General features: G+C 41.0%; 1 protein-coding gene across 7 annotated transcripts in view; it reads left to right on the forward strand.

The window, feature by feature from the left end:
• Positions 1–18,716, forward strand: part of KALRN (kalirin RhoGEF kinase) — a 556,957-nt gene that overhangs the window by 206,354 nt on the left and 331,887 nt on the right. For all 7 annotated transcript variants that reach the window (XM_068139021.1, XM_068139024.1, XM_068139015.1 and 4 more), the window contains exon 4: positions 15,046–15,238. In XM_068139021.1, the coding sequence (XP_067995122.1) occupies positions 15,046–15,238 (193 nt within the window). The remainder of the gene's footprint in view (positions 1–15,045; positions 15,239–18,716) is intronic.

Consider the following 18,716-nt stretch of genomic DNA (forward strand, 5'->3'; position numbering starts at 1 on the left):
TGCTAATTGCCCTCATGTTAAAAAATGCATTACATATTTCTTACATTCCCAGTGGCACTCGCAAAATTACAGCAGATGTAAAGTTTGAATAAGGTACAGAAAGTGGAGCAATATAAATCAAATAAATGTATCAGATACAACATCAGTGAAAATTTTCTCAATCTCCATTTCTGGGCCTAAAAAACAAAAGTCAGTATTTCCAGAAGCTGAAGCCTGTCTTGCCAATGTTGTGCTCACTTTGCTCACTTAGAGGTAATTGACTCATGAGTTTTTTTTTACAAATGAAAGCATTTTTCTGCCTTCTTTGCTGAAGGTACACATGCACAGAAGAATTTAAACTGTGTTCATGCTGCCTTGAAAAGATGCCAAAAGTCAGATATGTAATCAGGAATTGTCTTAATAGTCTAATTCCTGCACCTGTGAACATTTTTTGGCATGTAGTTTTTTTTAAATCTTTGCTTCTCTTCTCATATTTCCCATGATCCTGGCCAAAAATTAAGTTCATTTCCAAAGGAAATTGTCAAAGCTCTTCTGGGGTGTATTTTACTCTTTGTTTAAGTTCAGTACAAAAAGGCATTTTCTTCTTGCTTCAGTTGTTGAGTGAAATACTCTAAAGCATAATACTAGATCCTCTAGCTCTCTAAGGTACTTAAGGATCCTTCAGGATGAAAGGTGATGCAACAGGTTATGACAGCATTCTTATAATGCAGTTTTGTTCTTCCAATGCTAGAAGTAACATTACAGGGCACTTAGCTTTTGCATCAGATAAATTCAAATGTTGGTCAAGTAATAACAAATGATGAACTATTTTAGTTAGGTGGGGCAGAGACAAGAGAAGAGAAAGTAAGTCACTATCTTTTTACTCTTTTGGTTGATTTTGAAATAAGTGGAAACAAGTGGAGCAGGTGACAACATTAATAGATGAGGGGCGAGCAACTGATGTCATTTACCTAGACCTGAGCAAAGCCTTTGACACTGTCCCGCACCACATCCTGGTCTCCAAACTGGTGACACATGGGTTTGATGGGTGGACCACTAGATGGATAAGGAACTGGCTTGATGGCCGCACCCAAAGAGTGGCTGTCAATGGCTCCATGTCCCAGTGGAGGCCAGTGACAAGTGGAGTCCCTCAGGGATCAGTCCTGGGACCTGTCTTATTCAACATCTTTGTGGGTGACATGGACGGTGGCATTGAGTGCACCCTCAGCAAGTTTGCTGATGACACCAAGCTGTGTGGTGCAGCAGACATGCTGGAGGAAAGGGAGGCCATCCAGAGGGACCTTGACAGGCTGCAGAGGTGGGCACAAGCCAACCTCATGAAGTTCAATAAGAGCAAGTGCAGGGTCCTGCATCTGGGTCGAGGCAATCCCAGGCAGAAATACAGGCTGGGCAGTGACTGGCTGGAAAGTAGCCCTGAGGAGAGAGACTTGGGGGTGCTGGTGGACAAAAAGCTCAATATGAGCTCTCAATGTGCACTTGCAGCCCGCAAAGCCAATCAGATCCTGGGCTGCATCAGGAGAAGTGTGGCTAGCAGGTCGAGGGAGGTGATCCTCCCCCTCTACTCAGCCCTGGTGAGACCCCACCTGGAGTACTGTGTCCAGTTCTGGAGCCCCTATTACAAGAGGGATGTGGAGGTGCTGGAACGTGTCCAGAGAAGGGCCACAAGGAGGGGCTGGAGCACCTCTCCTATGAGGGCAGACTGAAGGAGTTGGGGCTGTTCAGTCTGGAGAAGAGAAGGCTCTGAGGTGACCTGATTCTGGCCTTCCAGTATCTGAAGGGGGCCTACAGGAAGGCTGGGGAAGGACTTCTCAGGATCTCAGGTAGTGATAGGACTAGGGGGAATGGAATGAAGCTGGAGGTGGGGAGATTCAGGCTAGATGTGAGGAGGAGGTTCTTCACCATGAGAGTGGTGAAGCCCTGGAATAGGTTGTCCAGGGAGGTGGTCGAGGCCCCGTCCCTGGAGGTGTTTAAGAGCAGGCTGGATGAGGCTCTGGGCAGCCTGATATAGTGTAGGGTGTCCCTGCTCATGGCAGGGGGGTTGGAACTAGATGATCCTTGTGGTCCCTTCCAACCCTGAATGAAACTATGAAACTATGAAATATATTGGGTAATTTTATGAGTGGGTCTGAATTGGATTATGAAACTGTTAGTTCTTCCTGCCTTTGGTAGGTGCCTCTTGTGAAAATCACATGGTTCATCTGTTGGTTATTCCAGGCTACAGCTGACTTTAATGGAATCTGAATGTACTGGAAATATATATATCTGCTCTGCAAACAGAATCAAGTACGAATTGTATCACAAACCAACAGGCTAGAAAGGATCTGTGTAGGCAGCCATTCACCAAGCCCAAGACTTTTCCACAACTCTCTTACATCCCTTGCATGACACAAGACAGATATTTACTCATTGTGTAAATTGCCAGGGGCATAGGAAGGAAATCATCAAGGTGGAAACATGCATTCAGTGTGTCTGCTCTTAGTCACAAATGGAAGGAGGATATCAAAACTTTTTTAAGCTAATACATTAATTAACTAAAATGAACTTGGAAATTGATGCTAGAGGTCAGCCTAAGCAGTAAAAGGCCTCCTGGCCTGCAGGCTTCTACTTCCCGTGTCCTTTTCTTAATTCTTATTTAAGTACTATCATCCTCCTCTAGAAAAGCAGTCAAGTGTGCATGTAAGTGCGTCTATATCCACCAAGTATAAACATGTACTCCATGCACCATCTTAATTGCTTAATCAAGCTCTCTGTATTGTGAGGCACAACCATACAAACAGGAACCAGATGGAAGATATTTTTATCAGACAAACTATAGGATTATAGAGGCATGGTCACTGAACATTGCTGTCCTTTAAAAACCCAGTATCAGGATATGACTGCTTGTATGCAGCAACCTCACAATGTGGCAGTTCAGGCAGCCACCACTGTCAGAATCTCAGCCTTAATCTTACCTCTTTATCTTCAGCTAAGATATTAACAACCTGTGTGACAAAAGCACATATTGTTAATTATTTTAGGAGAGTTTATATCAAAGAGTGTTTAAACAGTGATTCAGGTTGGATGTTAGGAAGAAGTTCTATACATAGAGAGTGATTGCCCATTGGAATGGGCTGCCCAGGGAGGTGGTGGAGTCGCCATCATTGGAGGTGTTCAGGAGGAGACTTGATGGGGTGCTTGGTGCCATGGGTTAGCTGTTTAGGTGGGTTGGATTGGTTGATGGGTTGGACGTGATGATCTTGAAGGTCTCTTCCAACCTGGTTTGGTTTATTCTAAATAAAGGTTTATTCTAAATAAAGTTTGGATTCACTAATTATAGAAAAGGCAGCAACAGTCAGTTCTTTATAAAATCATTATTTTCATGGGTGATTTTAGCCTTGAAGTACTTTGTCTTGGTATAGTGTCATTCTCATAAGAGACCAGTGCAGTATTATTATTTTTTCAAGTAGTAGGAACCTGTCTGAGTTTATCTGAGCTATGTTTTCTATGCTGTTTGTAAAATGTGTCATAGCAACAGAGATTTTTAGCTGTGTTCCTTAGTTTTATATCATAAAGCACTGTATATATTAGGGTAGTGTTCCTGTGTGTTCTACATCAAATATGAAATAATTGTGATTTTGCAACCCTTCAGTTGCCTGATTATGTTGTGATTTATGCTTTTATTCCACACATTAAAAAGGGAGCAAAATCCTTGATTGTAATTGAAGGCATACCTATTTGATCAAGTAGTTACCTGATCCTAGTTGGCAGCCTGAATTGTTCAGCATAGTCAGCAAAATGGGAAAGAGCTTATGTGAATATTTCAGGGCATTGAGAAATACTTTATCTGTAGATTTGGTGGCATAATCAACAGCAATTAAATAGTTAATAGTCCTGGTATTTAGGCAGTCAGAACTGGCTTTTTAGTTAACACCACAATAAGATGGAGGGTGCAAACTCACTGTTCTCCTAGTCTCATTGTTTCTTTGCACTGGCTGCAGACTCAGCAAGACAAATGTGCATTAGTTTATATTGTCAAGGCTATCTTTGCAAGCAGATGGGCTGGAAATCTAATTAAGAAAACCAAAAGCTTTGATTCTGGCAAAAAAAATAGCAAAATCAGTGGGACGACCCTAAATCCTCTGAATTAAATGGATGTTCTATGTCAATGCAGTTCTATTGTCCCACTTTATAAATAAAATATGAAGGGCTCTGCTTTCACATAGACCCATAAATGTGCTCATTTATGAGTTTAACAAAGCTTGTGTATTCAGTACAATTAGATAAGCATATGTATAGAGCAATAAATGCTCCCTATATAAAATCAGCACACGTGTATCAGAGAATATAGCCCAGCATGGATAAGTAAGTGCATGCTTAGATTAAGTGATCTATCTTAAGCTTTTGTGAATTAACCATGAAGTGGCTGTGACTGTTTGCAATTTGTAGTTCTTCAATTATGTCTCCTACCTGTGTCTGTCCAAAAATGTGGTAGCTGTACCACAGAAACACGAGAAGGAGTTGAACAACCCTGCTAGGATCACTTGACTTTGGGTCTCAGCCCCTGGACTGCAGTGTTCCAACCAGATGTAAAAAGTGAATAAATTCCAAAGCTATAATTGAAAGGAAAATGTTTACATCTGTTTGTGGTATCTCAGTGCCAGGGAGTTAGATTTTATAGGCCTTTCTTATCATGGATGTTGTGTCCAATATGTGGCCAGAGCTTTGCAGAATGACTGTGAAATGCTTTCTGTCATTTCTCACCAGTTGTTGTCTGGGGCAGGGGTGACTGTGATGGCTCAGCTTGCTAAGAAACCCACTGTCTTGGGCCCATTTCTACACAGGATGTCATTCTGCGTTAGTTTAACTCACAGGTAGGAACCCCCTTGGTTCAATGGAGTAGATGTGGTCTGTGACATCCCTTTGATTTGTCTCTTCCCAAACAAATGAGCCATTCGGTATGAGGCCAAATATCCTCAGTTGCAGTGCTCCTTGAATCTTCTGTGTGATTTTTATTACCATGGGCTGGCTGATATTTACAATAAGTTGTAAGAGTTTTCTGACTAGCTCATTCCTGTTGTTCCTATCCTGGCATATGTTAATTTGTCAAAATTTTTTCAGATCTGGGAGCAGGAAAAGCACTACCTGGGGTATGCAGTTCCTGAGATGAATAGGATGATGCACATTCACATGTAGCACTTGTAGATGAACTTGTCTATGAAGTTTTATTGTGCTTTTGATGGGGAAGCAAAATAGATAATGGGAGAAAGGGAGCAGGTAATTGAAAACAGGCAATTAATTTTCAGAGCATTTATCTGAACCTGCTTTAGTTGATTAAGGAGTTGCTCTGGGTTTTTCCAATTAGTGGTGACTGACAGGAAGAGGTGCTGATGGTGATCATGATGGAAATTCAGCGTAGTGAGGGAAGCAACCTTAAAACTGTATTGGCATGACACTGATATGTGAGCTCCCATCAGGGTGGGAAGGTGCCTCTGCATGATGTACTGTAAAACGGGGGACCATGCACGGTCATCTAAGGAGCTTAATCTCCTACAACAGTGAGGGCATCTGAGGATGAAGAAATAGAATCATAGAATGGTCTAGGTTGGAATGGAGCTCCAAAGGTCATCTAGTCCAGCCCCTGAAGTAATCAAGTACTCTTGGGAAAACAAAGTCTCAGTCAAGGCCTGTGGGGTTATTGCCAGGTTTTGTTCCATTATTTGACAGTTGGATTTGTGTTTGATCTCCAGAAGCTCTTTGGATCCAGCTTTCTCACTCTGGAGGTTAATGCTATCTTTTGGGTGTTCTGTTCCCTTTGAAGTACCCAGTTATCCACTTGTTTGTGCCCAGCCAGCATCAGTGATTTTGATCTATGACATATTTATGTCTCCATACAAAAAATAAGGAAAACCTCACATCAAGTGTCTTCATTGGCAAGGCTTAGTCCTCTTTACTAAACAGAGAGAGAGCAAGCCTGGCCTTGCAGGAGGCCAATTTACAATACAAATTGGACATAGCTAGATATTTTGAAACTAGATTGTGAATAGCACATCAGTATCCACCATCTCTTGAGGATCTAAGTTTCTCTCCTCTAAATACCATCATGGTAAGTATTTGAAAGAATGCATAAAGTCTGCTGGGTAGAGCAATACGTTAAAAACTGACTGTACAAATGTATCTTAATGGGTTGATTCAGAGCTTCAGAGCTAGGCCTTCTGGATGTAATATCATAGGCAGTCTTTACCCAGCCTGTCATGGCAGGAAGTATCTATCTGATAAGTGAACCATTTCTGGTAAATCATTGTGCTTACAAAACCCAGCTTTGTTCATATATGGGTGGAGCTAAAAAAAAAGAAATAAGACACCTCCACCCCCCCAAAAAACCCAACCAAAAAAACCCCAACACTGATTTATTAGTCATGGTCAGTGCTCTTTGTCCATCCTGAGGAAAATGGAGGCATCAACTTTCAGATTGTGCACTTCTAAATTGAACTTGATGATCTCTGAGGTCTTTTCCAACCTTATTGATTCTATGATTCTAAAGAGAATTTCAATTCTCACATAGTATCTCAGCAAAAGAGACTCACTTCGGGGCCCTCACATTGTTTCTGGGATGTAGTGCTCAACCTTTCGTCCTAACAGATGCACTTGAATGCAGTATGTGGATTCTGGCCAAAATCTTGTAAAGCTTCAAAGAATGGTTTTATCACTTCTGCTTAGGAGATTAAAAGTGCAAAGCACATCTAGTACTGAGCCCTGCACTGCAAATGGGCAGAAGCCCAGTTACTTATTTGGAAGAATCTGCTATTTTTGAAGTGCAGATTTTTATATGAAGACAAAACCAAAAGCTTCGAAATTTCTCCCCGAGAGTATCTCTCAAATCCTGTGTTGGTCAAAATATCTTGGTTTGATAAAGTTCAAAAGGAAGTGGGGGAAGAATTACAAGAAGGCATTTCATCTGAAAGGGCCTAAAGAGAGTATTTTGCTGTTATGAAAGCCTTTTTTTCTCAGTTTTAAATTTGGTACACGTTCTCTGTGCACTCATCATGAAATATCTAATTTGGAATTAATGTGCAATTTCTCATGTCTCCTTAGTTTCTTACTTTAATTAGAGCTCTTCTCTACATGGATGTACATTACTCTCCCATACTGCCAGGAGCAGCATACAAGAGCTGATGAGTGCTTACCACAAGAAATGTCAGTGCTATTGAGGAAAAGTAATTTCAGTATCTTTGAAGAGTTTTTATCCCTGTCTTCAACTATGAGCCCAACTGAGCCCTGGAACAAGTGTGCTAGTCTACAGAGCAGTTATACCTGCTTACATCAGGACTGAATTTGGCATGCTGTCTGCCACTGGACACATGTATGATTTCACCAGGTGCTGCTGTCTGTTTAAACCTACATTAATCATTCTTTGCATGAGCTGAACATCTTTGCAGATTTATTTATGCTAGGAAAGGTCTTTCCACTATGGGTTACTCTACTTCCCACAACTCATTTCAATGAAATGTACGTGTTGGCATGCTGGAGACTTTCCATTCTGGGGTGAGTGTTTTACTGTGATGACTTGAATACCTGGAGCTGTTCACCATTCTCCATTCACTCACTTGTGAAGCCATGTGGCAGTTCAGGCTAGGTGTGTCCTGTTACTTCCACATAAGCTACACCTCTGGTGTCCAGAGGGTCCAACTCAGTAGGTGGACACAGGAAACAGCATATTTCATACCCATAATATCCTGTGCCCTATAAATTCATTCAAGTCTTTCTCTTCCTCTTCCCTCTCTGCTCCCGTGGGAGATGCTCCTATCGGGTAACGCTGGGGGAGCATCTCAAGGCCTCTTAGGCCTGATGCCAGGAGGAGAAGGGTGGGGGTGAGGAGCAGTCTCAAACCTGGCCAGTCTGAGGCTAGCCTAGCAGTGGGGGAAGAAGAAAGAGCCCTGGGGGTCTTGGGTATACCCTCAGGTGGGGAGAAGGGAAGTGTTGGGAGGCCTTTGGGTGTGCTGTAGGGGACACGGTATGCTTTGGGATTCTTTGTCGCTATGCTTCGTAGCTCCCGTAAAACACTTACTGCTTTCCATTTAAACTTTCCATCACTTTTGCAATCCATTTGTGTGAGTGGCATTCTTTTGCCCCTTTCAGGGGCAAGAGAGGATCTGCCTGGCCTCAAACCGGGACAAGCTACTGATGCCTTGAACTGATAAATGAAAGTCCCAGGTCTAAGAGCTCCAACCAGTCATTGCCCAGATGAAGTATCTGCTTCCTTGTGTCAAAATCTGGCAGTGCTGGCTGCAGAATAAACTTTATAGCAACTGCTTGTGAAATGGACTTGCTGTTCTCCTGGCTTTAACTACAAAAAGAAGTATTTATTTTTTAAATCTTACTGGTTTGACTGTTCTAAGTGCAACCATACATATGTTTCTTTCTCACCTGGAATCTAATGGATTTGAATCTCCATATTCTCAATAGTCTGCTTATCCAGACCTTTGCAGGAATGGTTTGTTTATAGTTCAGCACAACTTTAAAATACTTTATTTTTTCCCCCCCAGCAAATATCAATAACATGTAATTTTCATTTAGTAAAGGGTTTTTGTCTTCTTTCTGCTAAATCATCTCAAATGCCAGACTTCAAATGCTCAAGAGATAGCTGAATGGTACTTACTGTTCAAATGGTGTTTTGTTGTAGTAACAAACCTTTAAATGTAGCCGAGCTTCAGCAGAAACAAAGCCCTGATTAATTTCGTATTTGTCTCGGCAGCTGTTTCAAGGAAGACCTGCCAGATATTTATCCAAATACAGTAAATGTGCAACAACAAAAGGAGAAGAGGGTAAATGGGTTTATATGAAGCCATAATTTACCAGCAGAAACTTAATAGGAATGTGAAAAATTATAATATTCGTCCTCCAGATTTGGCTTTTACAGCTGCAATTACGCATTCTTGGACACAGCTGTGTTTTATATCTTTGCTATTTGAATGAAGACAGGAAGCTTCTCAAATGGTGTTTATTTACTCAATTAAATAGGATGAATGGCTGCAGAGCTCTGGTCTGATGGGTACTGATGTAGCTCAGGATTTTTACCTGAGCAGAAAGACAGCACGACACAATCCTGCTGAATTCTGACCAAGATACCATACGGGACCTGCACTTCTCGCTACAACTCTCAGGAGCTCACAGGATCATGTTTACATATTTGGAAAAGGTTTTCTTACAACTAGCTGGTGTCTGAGTTCTTCCAAGCTTACAGCATTTTACAAAAGAATTGCTTTGACTTCAGATCTGACTTTTTAATTATTTTTTTTAGAAGGAAAAACTTGAATACCAAATTAAGTTACTTACTTGAGAATAGCAGGAGTGCCCATTCTGGCATCAGTTAGCTTCTGCCAAAATATTGGGGATTTTTTTTTCCTGTCCTTCTGTTCCCTCCTGTTGGCACAGGGCCAAATGCGGGGGTTGAATGTGGACATTGTGCAGCTCAGACATCTGCATTCTTGTGCCATTTGCAATCACACCTCATGTCCCCTAAGAGCAGTGCCTGGAAACCAGAGACAGGGAGGTTGTCTCTGACTGGACCTCACTGGCTCCAAACCCTTTTACAACATGTCAGTGAAATTTCTCTAGGTTGCTGCTTTATATCCAGCTCCAGCCAGTGTGAAACTGGCCTCAGTTTCTTTCTCTTTGTGAAAAGTGTGAATGAGCAATTCCTTTTCAGTGCTGAAAGAGAAGAAACACATTTAGGTCACGGTAAGGAAGAAAGGATTTATTGGAAATGGAGGCTGGATGACTTTTTCTCCACTAATTGCAAAAAAAAAGCATTGTGATACCAAGTTAGAAAATGTCAGAATGGAAATTTAGGATGAAGGCAGCTGAGGTTCTGTGGTGGGAGCTTTCTGTGAGTTGTTACTCCAGAGTAATGTTCTTCATTTGTCACTAAATTCCTCCACCGGTCACTGGTGTACCGGCGTGTAAGGGAGATATAAGGACTATCCGTCACAGGTGTCCTAGGATCTTTGAGAATGGAATGGAATGGAGTGGAATGGAGTGGAATGGAATGGAATGGAATGGAATGGAATAGAATAGAATAGAATAGAATAGAATAGAATAGAATAGAATAGAATAGAATAGACCAGACCAGACCAGACCAGACCAGGTTGGAAGAGACCTTCGAGATCATCGCATCCAACCCATCATCCAACACCATCTAATCAACTAAACTATGGCACCAAGCACCCCATCAAGTCTCCAAGCCAAACTACCTTCTCACATCAAACAGCTACAATCACTAGGGAATACAATTCAAACAGTGTGAAAGCTTAGGGAGATGGCTGGTAGGTGTGCTAATGAGCAAGGTACACTTTGCTGAGAAGAATTAAATGGACTAAAATATATTAACAAATAGTACTGATTCAGGAGTGACTAACAAACAGGTCTGCTAGGAAGGACTTTTACCTAGTCCTCTACATGTATTGGAAAGTATATTATGAATGTATATGACTGTTTCTATTGACAAGGTGGCCATCAGGCTCAACATGGAAACATGAAACACCAGTAGGCATGTGACTTCTAGCTTCATTTTCAAGATGAGTAAAAAAACCACAGCCAAGCTGACTGAAAAAAATAAATCAATTAATTGGTCAAAAATATTAACACATAAATTGCTGAAATGATCCTTGGCACACTGTGATATGGAAGCTAGGCAGTGGAGTTAGTCTGTTCTCAGTATGAAATGAGGCTTTTGGGATAACCCTGTGTGCTGGAAAGCTTTCACATACACGTTTTTGTCCTCTTCTTCTCCCTTTTCCCCCCTCAGCTTGTGAATCAATTGGCAGACCACAGTCCCATTTGTCAAAGGAATGGTGATCTCAAAAATAATTAAGTTCCTGCCGATTTTGTGCTTACAAACTGATGCTTGCAGAGCTACTTGTTATGCTGAGGGTGTCTCCTGACAAGGTTATGCTGACCCTTCTTAAAGGAGATCTTGCTCTCACTGTTAGCAAATCATATTTTGAATGAGATGCTGTACATGTCAGATCTGTGCTTTTAGTGGTCCGACAGGCTTGCTAAATGTGCTTCTTTGTCATTAACTCTTGTCTGCAAAATGAGAATGGAGATATTATGTTATTTCAGCTAATCAAGTGCTGAAGCTTCTAAATGCCAGAAGCTTTGGCCAAACCTTAAGGATGAAAAATAAGCATAATCAATGACAGGTATTTGAAAGATTAATCAGAAAGCATGAAGTCCTTAAACTAATTTTGTACCCAGCAAGCCAGCTCTTGCCAAAGAAAATATAATTTAGAATGTGCCTGAATTAAAGAGGAAATTTGAGAAAATAACCTTATGAAAGTATCCTAGAAACCAAAAGAGAGGCATTTATTTTGACAAAATTATCACATCTGCTCCTGAGCTCCAATTTTATGCTTAAAAAATAAGAAATAAAAAGAAACAAATCCAGATCATAAGTATTGCTTTCATAAATATTCTAGGCTATTTTTAGTAAACTTAGAAACTGGTCTTTGTCTTTGCTTGAAAGCAGTGTAGCGACTGAAGCGACATATCAACTATCAAATATTTTGTGCTCACCCTTCCAAATCTAGTCCAGATGAGCACAGCCAAAAGGCTGATGGATTGTCCAAATACCTTGATCTGAGTGGTTTCTCTAGTTCCTGGTCAAAAGTCAATACCAGAAAAAAATTAAGCATCCCAATCATCATTAATTGTTAGCCTAAAATGATTCCTTGTGTGTAAGACTCGTGGCTGAGTTGGGGATAAGGTATGTCTTGCTCAGACAGTGTAGAGGAAGCTTGATTGTTACTGATGCTTTTCGGGACTCATTGCTGAACTGGGAAGAGTTGGAGTTGTTGCTTTTAATCAAGAAATTCAATAAGCATGGCTAGACTATTCAAAAGGAACCTAGGGTCATTTCCTGAATGTACGTTTGGGTAACTGAAGAAAAATGACTGTCAAAGATTGCAAGACTTCACAGATTGCTATGACTTACCAGAGTTTATGGGTGCTTCATTATGCTTTCCCAAGGTCAACTTGTTTTGGATCTCATCTATAGCTGTAACTGTTTGGATATTGCAACTTCAAATTTTGGGCTTTTTTAGGGTTTTAAACTAAGTTGCTTATGAAGTATCTCCACATTTAGGTGAGCCTTTTGTACTTCCATGTATGTGCTCTGGTTTTGCAGACTGTTATTACTCAGTGCTTTTAATTCTTTGGAATTGCATTTATAGTTTCCTGAAGAGTCATTTTAAAAAATTCAATCTAGACAGATTATGACTGTGCTATGAGTGTAGGTACCTGGAGACCTCCAGCAGGGCAAGGCTCCCTAGAGGACACAGCATGGCACATGACCCCTGCCCTGAAGAAGTTATCTCCCTCTTTTTTCTCTGAGCTATTAGTACCTGATAAGTATCCAACTGCTTGCTTGTATAGTGTAAGTGCTCTTCCAGGCACCCCTCTCCACAGCCAAAACACAAAACTTCTATTCATCCCTTTCTGATGTGATTCTTTGTCTCAGCTCTTGTTGCAAAGGGCAGGAGGCAGTAGCACCACCAACAAAGCTTCTTTTACAGCCTTTTGGCATTAGTTATGGAAGGATCAGATGTCTGACCTTTCAGCAGTAGGTAAAAGGAGAATAAAAAGATCTGTATTTCTGGCAGTGCTTGGGAGTGCCCAGTCTCCCTAGCTTTTCTTTGCACTGACTTCATTCTAGATGTGCCAATAACGTTAAGACAGAGGACCAAGCTTGCTGGCTTTCACTGCTCCTTCCTGGAACTAAGTTGAGACTGTTCAAACTCTCTTTTAATGTGGCAAAATCCTTGCCATGAGGTGGTCCATGCGTGCACAAATCTTTCTAGGTACTAGTAAAATTACTAGGGACTTTTATTTTTGAGTTCCATAGATTAATCCAGTGTGCCTCCTATGAAGGATATACCTGTCTCGGTTCCAGCCCAGAAATGTAGTTGGAAGCTTTAGAGTTGTTTTCAGTGAGATGTGTAGGAGCTCCATCTTATTAGCAAACAGAGTGCTTTAAGAATTTAGAGAGGTATAGTGACAATTGTCCTGTGTGTTTGTGCACTGAGTGTATTCATGTGGAGGCTGATCAGTCTCACAATTTCTTCATTATAACCATACTTAATAGTATCAGTCTTCAGCATACTCCAGATTCATTCCAGTGGTATCAGCACTTGATATTTTAGGCTGTCTTGCATATGCCTTTATGTCTGCATTATTGATCCTATTTATGTTGATGGCCAGTTTGCAGAACGGTCAGAGGTACTGTGTTACTGTAGTAAAGAGGATTTCTTGTTCTGTACTTCACTGTTGCATGTACTATATAAAATATATTCATATTCTGCCATGTTTCCCTCCTTTCTCAACTGTTCTTTCTGTAATCATCTTCTTTTCTTCTTTTCATGCTTCTTTCTTGCAACAGCTTTTCCCCTGGTGGAAAAAGCTGTGACTTTCATTCCATGTGAAAAAATAAAAGAAAAATTAAATCAGATCATTAGCAGACCATTCAGGCATTTTTAGTGCATCACCAATGACTTTTAGTCGTTTACCATAACAATAATATTACTGGGGATAGGTAGCTTCACATTCTGTGCAAGAGCTTGAGGCCTCAAGCCAGACTGGTGTCTGCTCTGAAGACTTCAACACCATGCATGGCAGGTATATTGATCAGTCAGAGGTGTAGACCCTTCCTAAATGTCATCAAATGTTGGATGCTGCAGGTAGAGAATGATAATTTTGAGCCATACCTCTCTTTCTGAGGAACAGTGTCCCTGGAAAAGCTATGCTGAAAGCTGTCCAGATTTGACTTGAATCAGCGTGTCCTTTTATTATTTCTCCTCTCTTCTCCTAAGGATAAAGGAAAGGTGTGTTTGCAGACTAATGATGTGGTGCTGTTGGGCCCCATGCATTGCCAATGACCAGGCCAGATAACTGTCTTGAAGTTTTTGGAAGGGAGGAACACAGGCTGGCAGAAAAGTGTAAATGCAGATTGAAAAAAGCCCTGCAACACTTGGATGATCAAACAGGAGGGAAAAGGGCCTCAATGTACACAGCGTACATGCTGTGTCATAAGGACCTTCCTTTCAAGGAATACCTGCCAGCCACTTTTTTGGGAATTAACTTTTTAAAAAGCCCTTAAAGGACTCTCTATTTACAAGTGCCCATCAGTGTTAAGGCACAGCATTCACAAATTGCATTGGTTTGGAAGAGACCCTCAAAAGTCACCTTGTCCAACCCCCTTGCAGTGAGCAAGGGACACCTCCAACTAGATCATAGTATCATAGTATCAGTCAGGGTTGGAAGGGACCACAAGGATCATCTAGTTCCAATCCCCCTGCCATGGGCAGGGACACCCCACACTAGATCAGGCTGGCCAGAGCCTCATCCAGCCTGCTCTTAAACACCCCCAGGGACGGGGCCTCGACCACCTCCCTGGACAACCCATTCCAGGGTTTCACCACTCTCATGGTGAAGAACCTCCCTGAATCTCCCCACCTCCAGCTTCATTCCATTCCCCCTAGTCCTATCACTACCTGAGATCCTGAGAAGTCCTTCCCCAGCCTTCCTGTAGGCCCCCTTCAGATACTGGAAGGCCACAATTAGGTCACCTCGGAGCCTTCTCTTCTGCAGACTGAACAGCCCCAACTCCTTCAGTCTCTCCTCATAGGAGAGGTGCTGCCCAGGGCCACATTAAGGCTGAATACTGCTGTTTGGCTTTGGCTGTGGACTGAATTTAACACATTGAAAGCAGAATCTGTTATGTGCACACAGAAATAATTTGATTCTATTTTCAATTGTGTGAAAGTATCTGTGTTTTCAGTGAAAATCTGAATGACATGTATTTGGGAAATCAGAGATTAAACTGTAATATATACTCAAATTTCATATAAATTAGATAGCCTTTTTTGCAGTCTTTGTGCTGTAATCTCTTTTGCCTTTTCTTTTGAAGTATATCATCCCTTGCTTTGCTGTGGAGTGTTGATCACTAGCAACAAAAGTCTTAGTCTGACTATCTACGATATTAATTAACTTGATATGCTTTTATCCCCACAGCGAAGATGTTTGTAAGCGAGGATTCACTGTTATTATCGATATGCGGGGATCCAAATGGGATTTGATCAAGCCTCTCCTGAAAACCCTTCAAGAAGCCTTTCCTGCTGAGATTCATGTTGCTCTGATTATAAAGCCTGATAATTTCTGGCAGAAGCAGAAAACGAACTTCGGCAGTTCCAAGTTCATCTTCGAGGTGAGAGCTACGTGGTAAAGCATTTTCTCTGATAAGTTTTCTTCATTAAAAAAACCCAACATAAATCCCAAACCCTATGAAGGAGAGGGAAAAACAACCCACCTCTGAGAACTGTTTGCCAGAGTGGGCTAATGCCCTGGCAGCAGTTTGCTTTCTGAACACACTAGTGGAACCAGGTGCCTGCTTCATCTCAGAGGTTCATGAACTTAATTCACTTTGGTGAGGGTGGGGGTTTTTTGCATTTATTTTTGGTGAGGTTACATTCACTCTTTGCTTTGTTTGTCTTAGAAACATGTTATTTAAGATCTGTTAAATCAGTGTAACCTTTTCAACCTCTTCTTAAAAGCACTTTTGAATTCAGTGGGCAACTAGTATGGAACAGTAACAAACTTGTACCTGATTATCACAATTTAAGCCTCACAAAAAAGCAGTCCAGTCGTAATTTTTCCTTTGTTTAAGTGCATCTTGGCTACTTACTATGACTTAGCCATCAAAATAACTTGCTGTCCCCAGTGCACCTTCGGAAGCAAAGCCGTTTTCAGTATAGGTTTGTCACCTCCAGAGGGTCCTCAGAGTTGGTGAAGTCACCGGTCCAGGCAGGAGCAGCCTCAGTTACAGGCCAATGCAGTTGGCAGTGCTGCCTGGTGGGAATGAGAGGGGTCAGTGCAGTGGGAAGGAGAAAGAAAATGCATGGGTAGAGAGCAATTCAGAGCAGGAGGGAGTCTGTGCAGAGAACAGTACTAGAATAACTTCAGGGGATGGGGAAGTCCTGTTAAAAATATGTATATGTACACTAAAGGGCAGTTCCATGGTAAACCAAGTAAATGCACTCTCTGCATGGATATCCAACACTGAATTTCAGTCCTCCATTGCTTTAGTAAATAAAAGCAATGTGTTCCTAAAACTTCAAAACATAGAAGTAACTTAATAGAGTTGAAATATATACATTTTTAGAACATTTATTTGTCTTAAAAATGAATACTTATTGGAAGCTTGCCCTATTTTTATTGTGTGGAGCTGGTGTTATGATATCAAAGAGTAAACTGTGGTTAAGTTGTTCTTCATAGTTACAAATCTGAGTCTGTTATGTATAGGCTCCAGACTCGTTTGTTGTACATGGTGGCACACATTAAAGGTATTTTAATTTTGTGTGTGTACCTTTGAGTCTTAGTCTGTCTGCTGGGCTGTCCACATGGGTGTCTGCAATGGTTCATCATTTTTTTGGATCAGAGGAAGAGCGTCAGTGCTTTCACTGTCTATTTGACCACCTGCAGACACTTGGAACGGATGAGTACTGCAATTCTATGATTTTGAAAAGATTTCTTAAGTTGTGGTCCACCATACAGTAGAACCCTTGCAATATTGACACCATAATCCAAGAATTTTTGTTTTAAAGGACTCTTATGGATGCTACTGCTTATCAGTAGGCCTAGAACCTGAAACATCTCATGCTGTCTTTTATGAAGAATAGTGAACATCAACTAAGCAGCACAGGTCAATATGACTCATTTATTTGATTTATGTGGGGCAGCACACAGGTACCCTCTCTGCACTGAACCATCATGGTGATTTCCCACAGCTCTGATCAAACATGAGATTCTTGGCAGGAACAGATTGCCATGGAAAGCAAAGGAAATCTCTGTTGAATTGCTCCCATCTACAAACTCAGCAACAACCAGTGCAGTCTTAAGGCCAGATTCTGCTTTTGAGCCTAATGGAACCATTATGCGTATGCCAGGGCAGTGTTATGACCTTTAGTGGAGGCTAATGATCTAGATTTTGTGTTGTGAGACTGTGGCAGAATTATTCTGTGCCACAGTCCAGAGAGTGAAGCATGCCCACAGATCATTACACAATGAAAACAGGGGAAACAAAAAAAGAGACCAGTCAGTCTAGTTAGCATTAATTCAGAGATGCCTTCAACATTGTTTTCTTTGTCCTACCAAAAGGGTTTAAATAGTGAGCAGCACTTTAAAAAGTGATTTCCAAAGGAAAGATGGGTGATGCCTGAGAAACAGCTACTTTATTTAACCACCTACTTGTCTAACTAAGGTTGTTCTCATGAGAATTTCAACAACTCCTTAAATAAAGAAATCTAAATAAAGAAATTCAATGCAGAATTCATGAAATGAAATCATGCTAAATTTTATTCATGATAAGATCGATGCTTGCATTAGTTTGACACACTGCAGGGCAAATGCCCAGGTGTTACCCATGAAGGGAAGCCTTTTCTTGACATGCAATTAAACTCTAAATTGAATTATCTTCAAGAGGTTAGTGTCCAGGCCAAGAGGCTTAGAAATTGGAAATCCTTCTGAAGGTATTTACTTACCTTCCCATTGTTTTTTGGCTCTTCCCTCTGTCCTCCCCTTCCCCAAAGTAAGGAACATTGCAAGAGAGTTTTAAAAAAATCCTTCTGCTGAGCAACACTTCAATGCAATCCCAATTTAATTCACTGCAGAATGCCCAATATTTTTAGATGGATACAAACTGGAAGAAAAACCTTATTATTAACTTTAGACCAGTGAGAAGCCTGCAGTTTTGGACAAGATTCAGGATAATGGACAGGACTTGGTGTATTTTTCTTTATAGATGACTTTTACAAGCTTGCTGTGATTATTGGGTGCCTCCACTTCTAAAGAGCACAAACTCTGACATTCTTTAGAAGCTTGATCTTTAGGGCATAGATGTGCAGTCACTGATGAACATCACAAGCCTTTAAGGGCTGCCAACTTGGGTGTTATCATGACAGCACTAGAAATCTCTAGTAACACATGAAATGCTATGCTCATATTCAGGGGGAAAACAAAAAAAAAAGTCTAAGTTAATGGGAACAGACACCAGATTTTGTGTCCTAAAACTGTAATCTGGTTTCTAGGTACCCTGTGCATTTCTCTGTCATTGATTACTGAGTCTGAATGAATTAAAACCATCTCTTTGATTGTGTATGATTCATGAGCAGCAATTTCTATTAGCAATAAATCCTAATTGTTAATACTCCAATGGCTTTTCACTTTTGCATTGATTTTGGCTTAATTACATTAGAAATTACTAATATGGAAGAGATCTGCCGGGGGCAAAAGTCAACTGGAATAGTCTGGAAGAAAAACCCAGCCTATTCTGTGTTTTGGCAGATCACATTACCTGTTTCAGTTCATGTGCCTAAAACTTTTGCTGCTGTATAGCCACTAGCCTGAGTGCAACACAAGGAGAGGAATCCCTGCTGTACAGTGTACCTGTTCAGTGAACAATCATATCCAGATATCCAACAGCTGCAGTAAGAAGTCTTCAGTGTCCCCCAGAGTTAATCCATGACAGAAGCATTCTCACTATATGTTCTTGATAGCCAGGCCAGCTGTAAAGGATAGACATTATTTCAGCAAATACTGTGTCTTGGAATAAATAAATCATTGCCACTAATAGAAAAGGTTTCAATCCAATTAATTTGTCAGGATTAAACATAGTCCTCAGCATCTTT

This window comes from Melanerpes formicivorus, unplaced genomic scaffold (assembly GCF_026170545.1).
Source record: "Melanerpes formicivorus ecotype bairdi unplaced genomic scaffold, bMelFor1.0.p_v2 SCAF_5, whole genome shotgun sequence".
Lineage (NCBI taxonomy): Eukaryota > Metazoa > Chordata > Aves > Piciformes > Picidae > Melanerpes > Melanerpes formicivorus.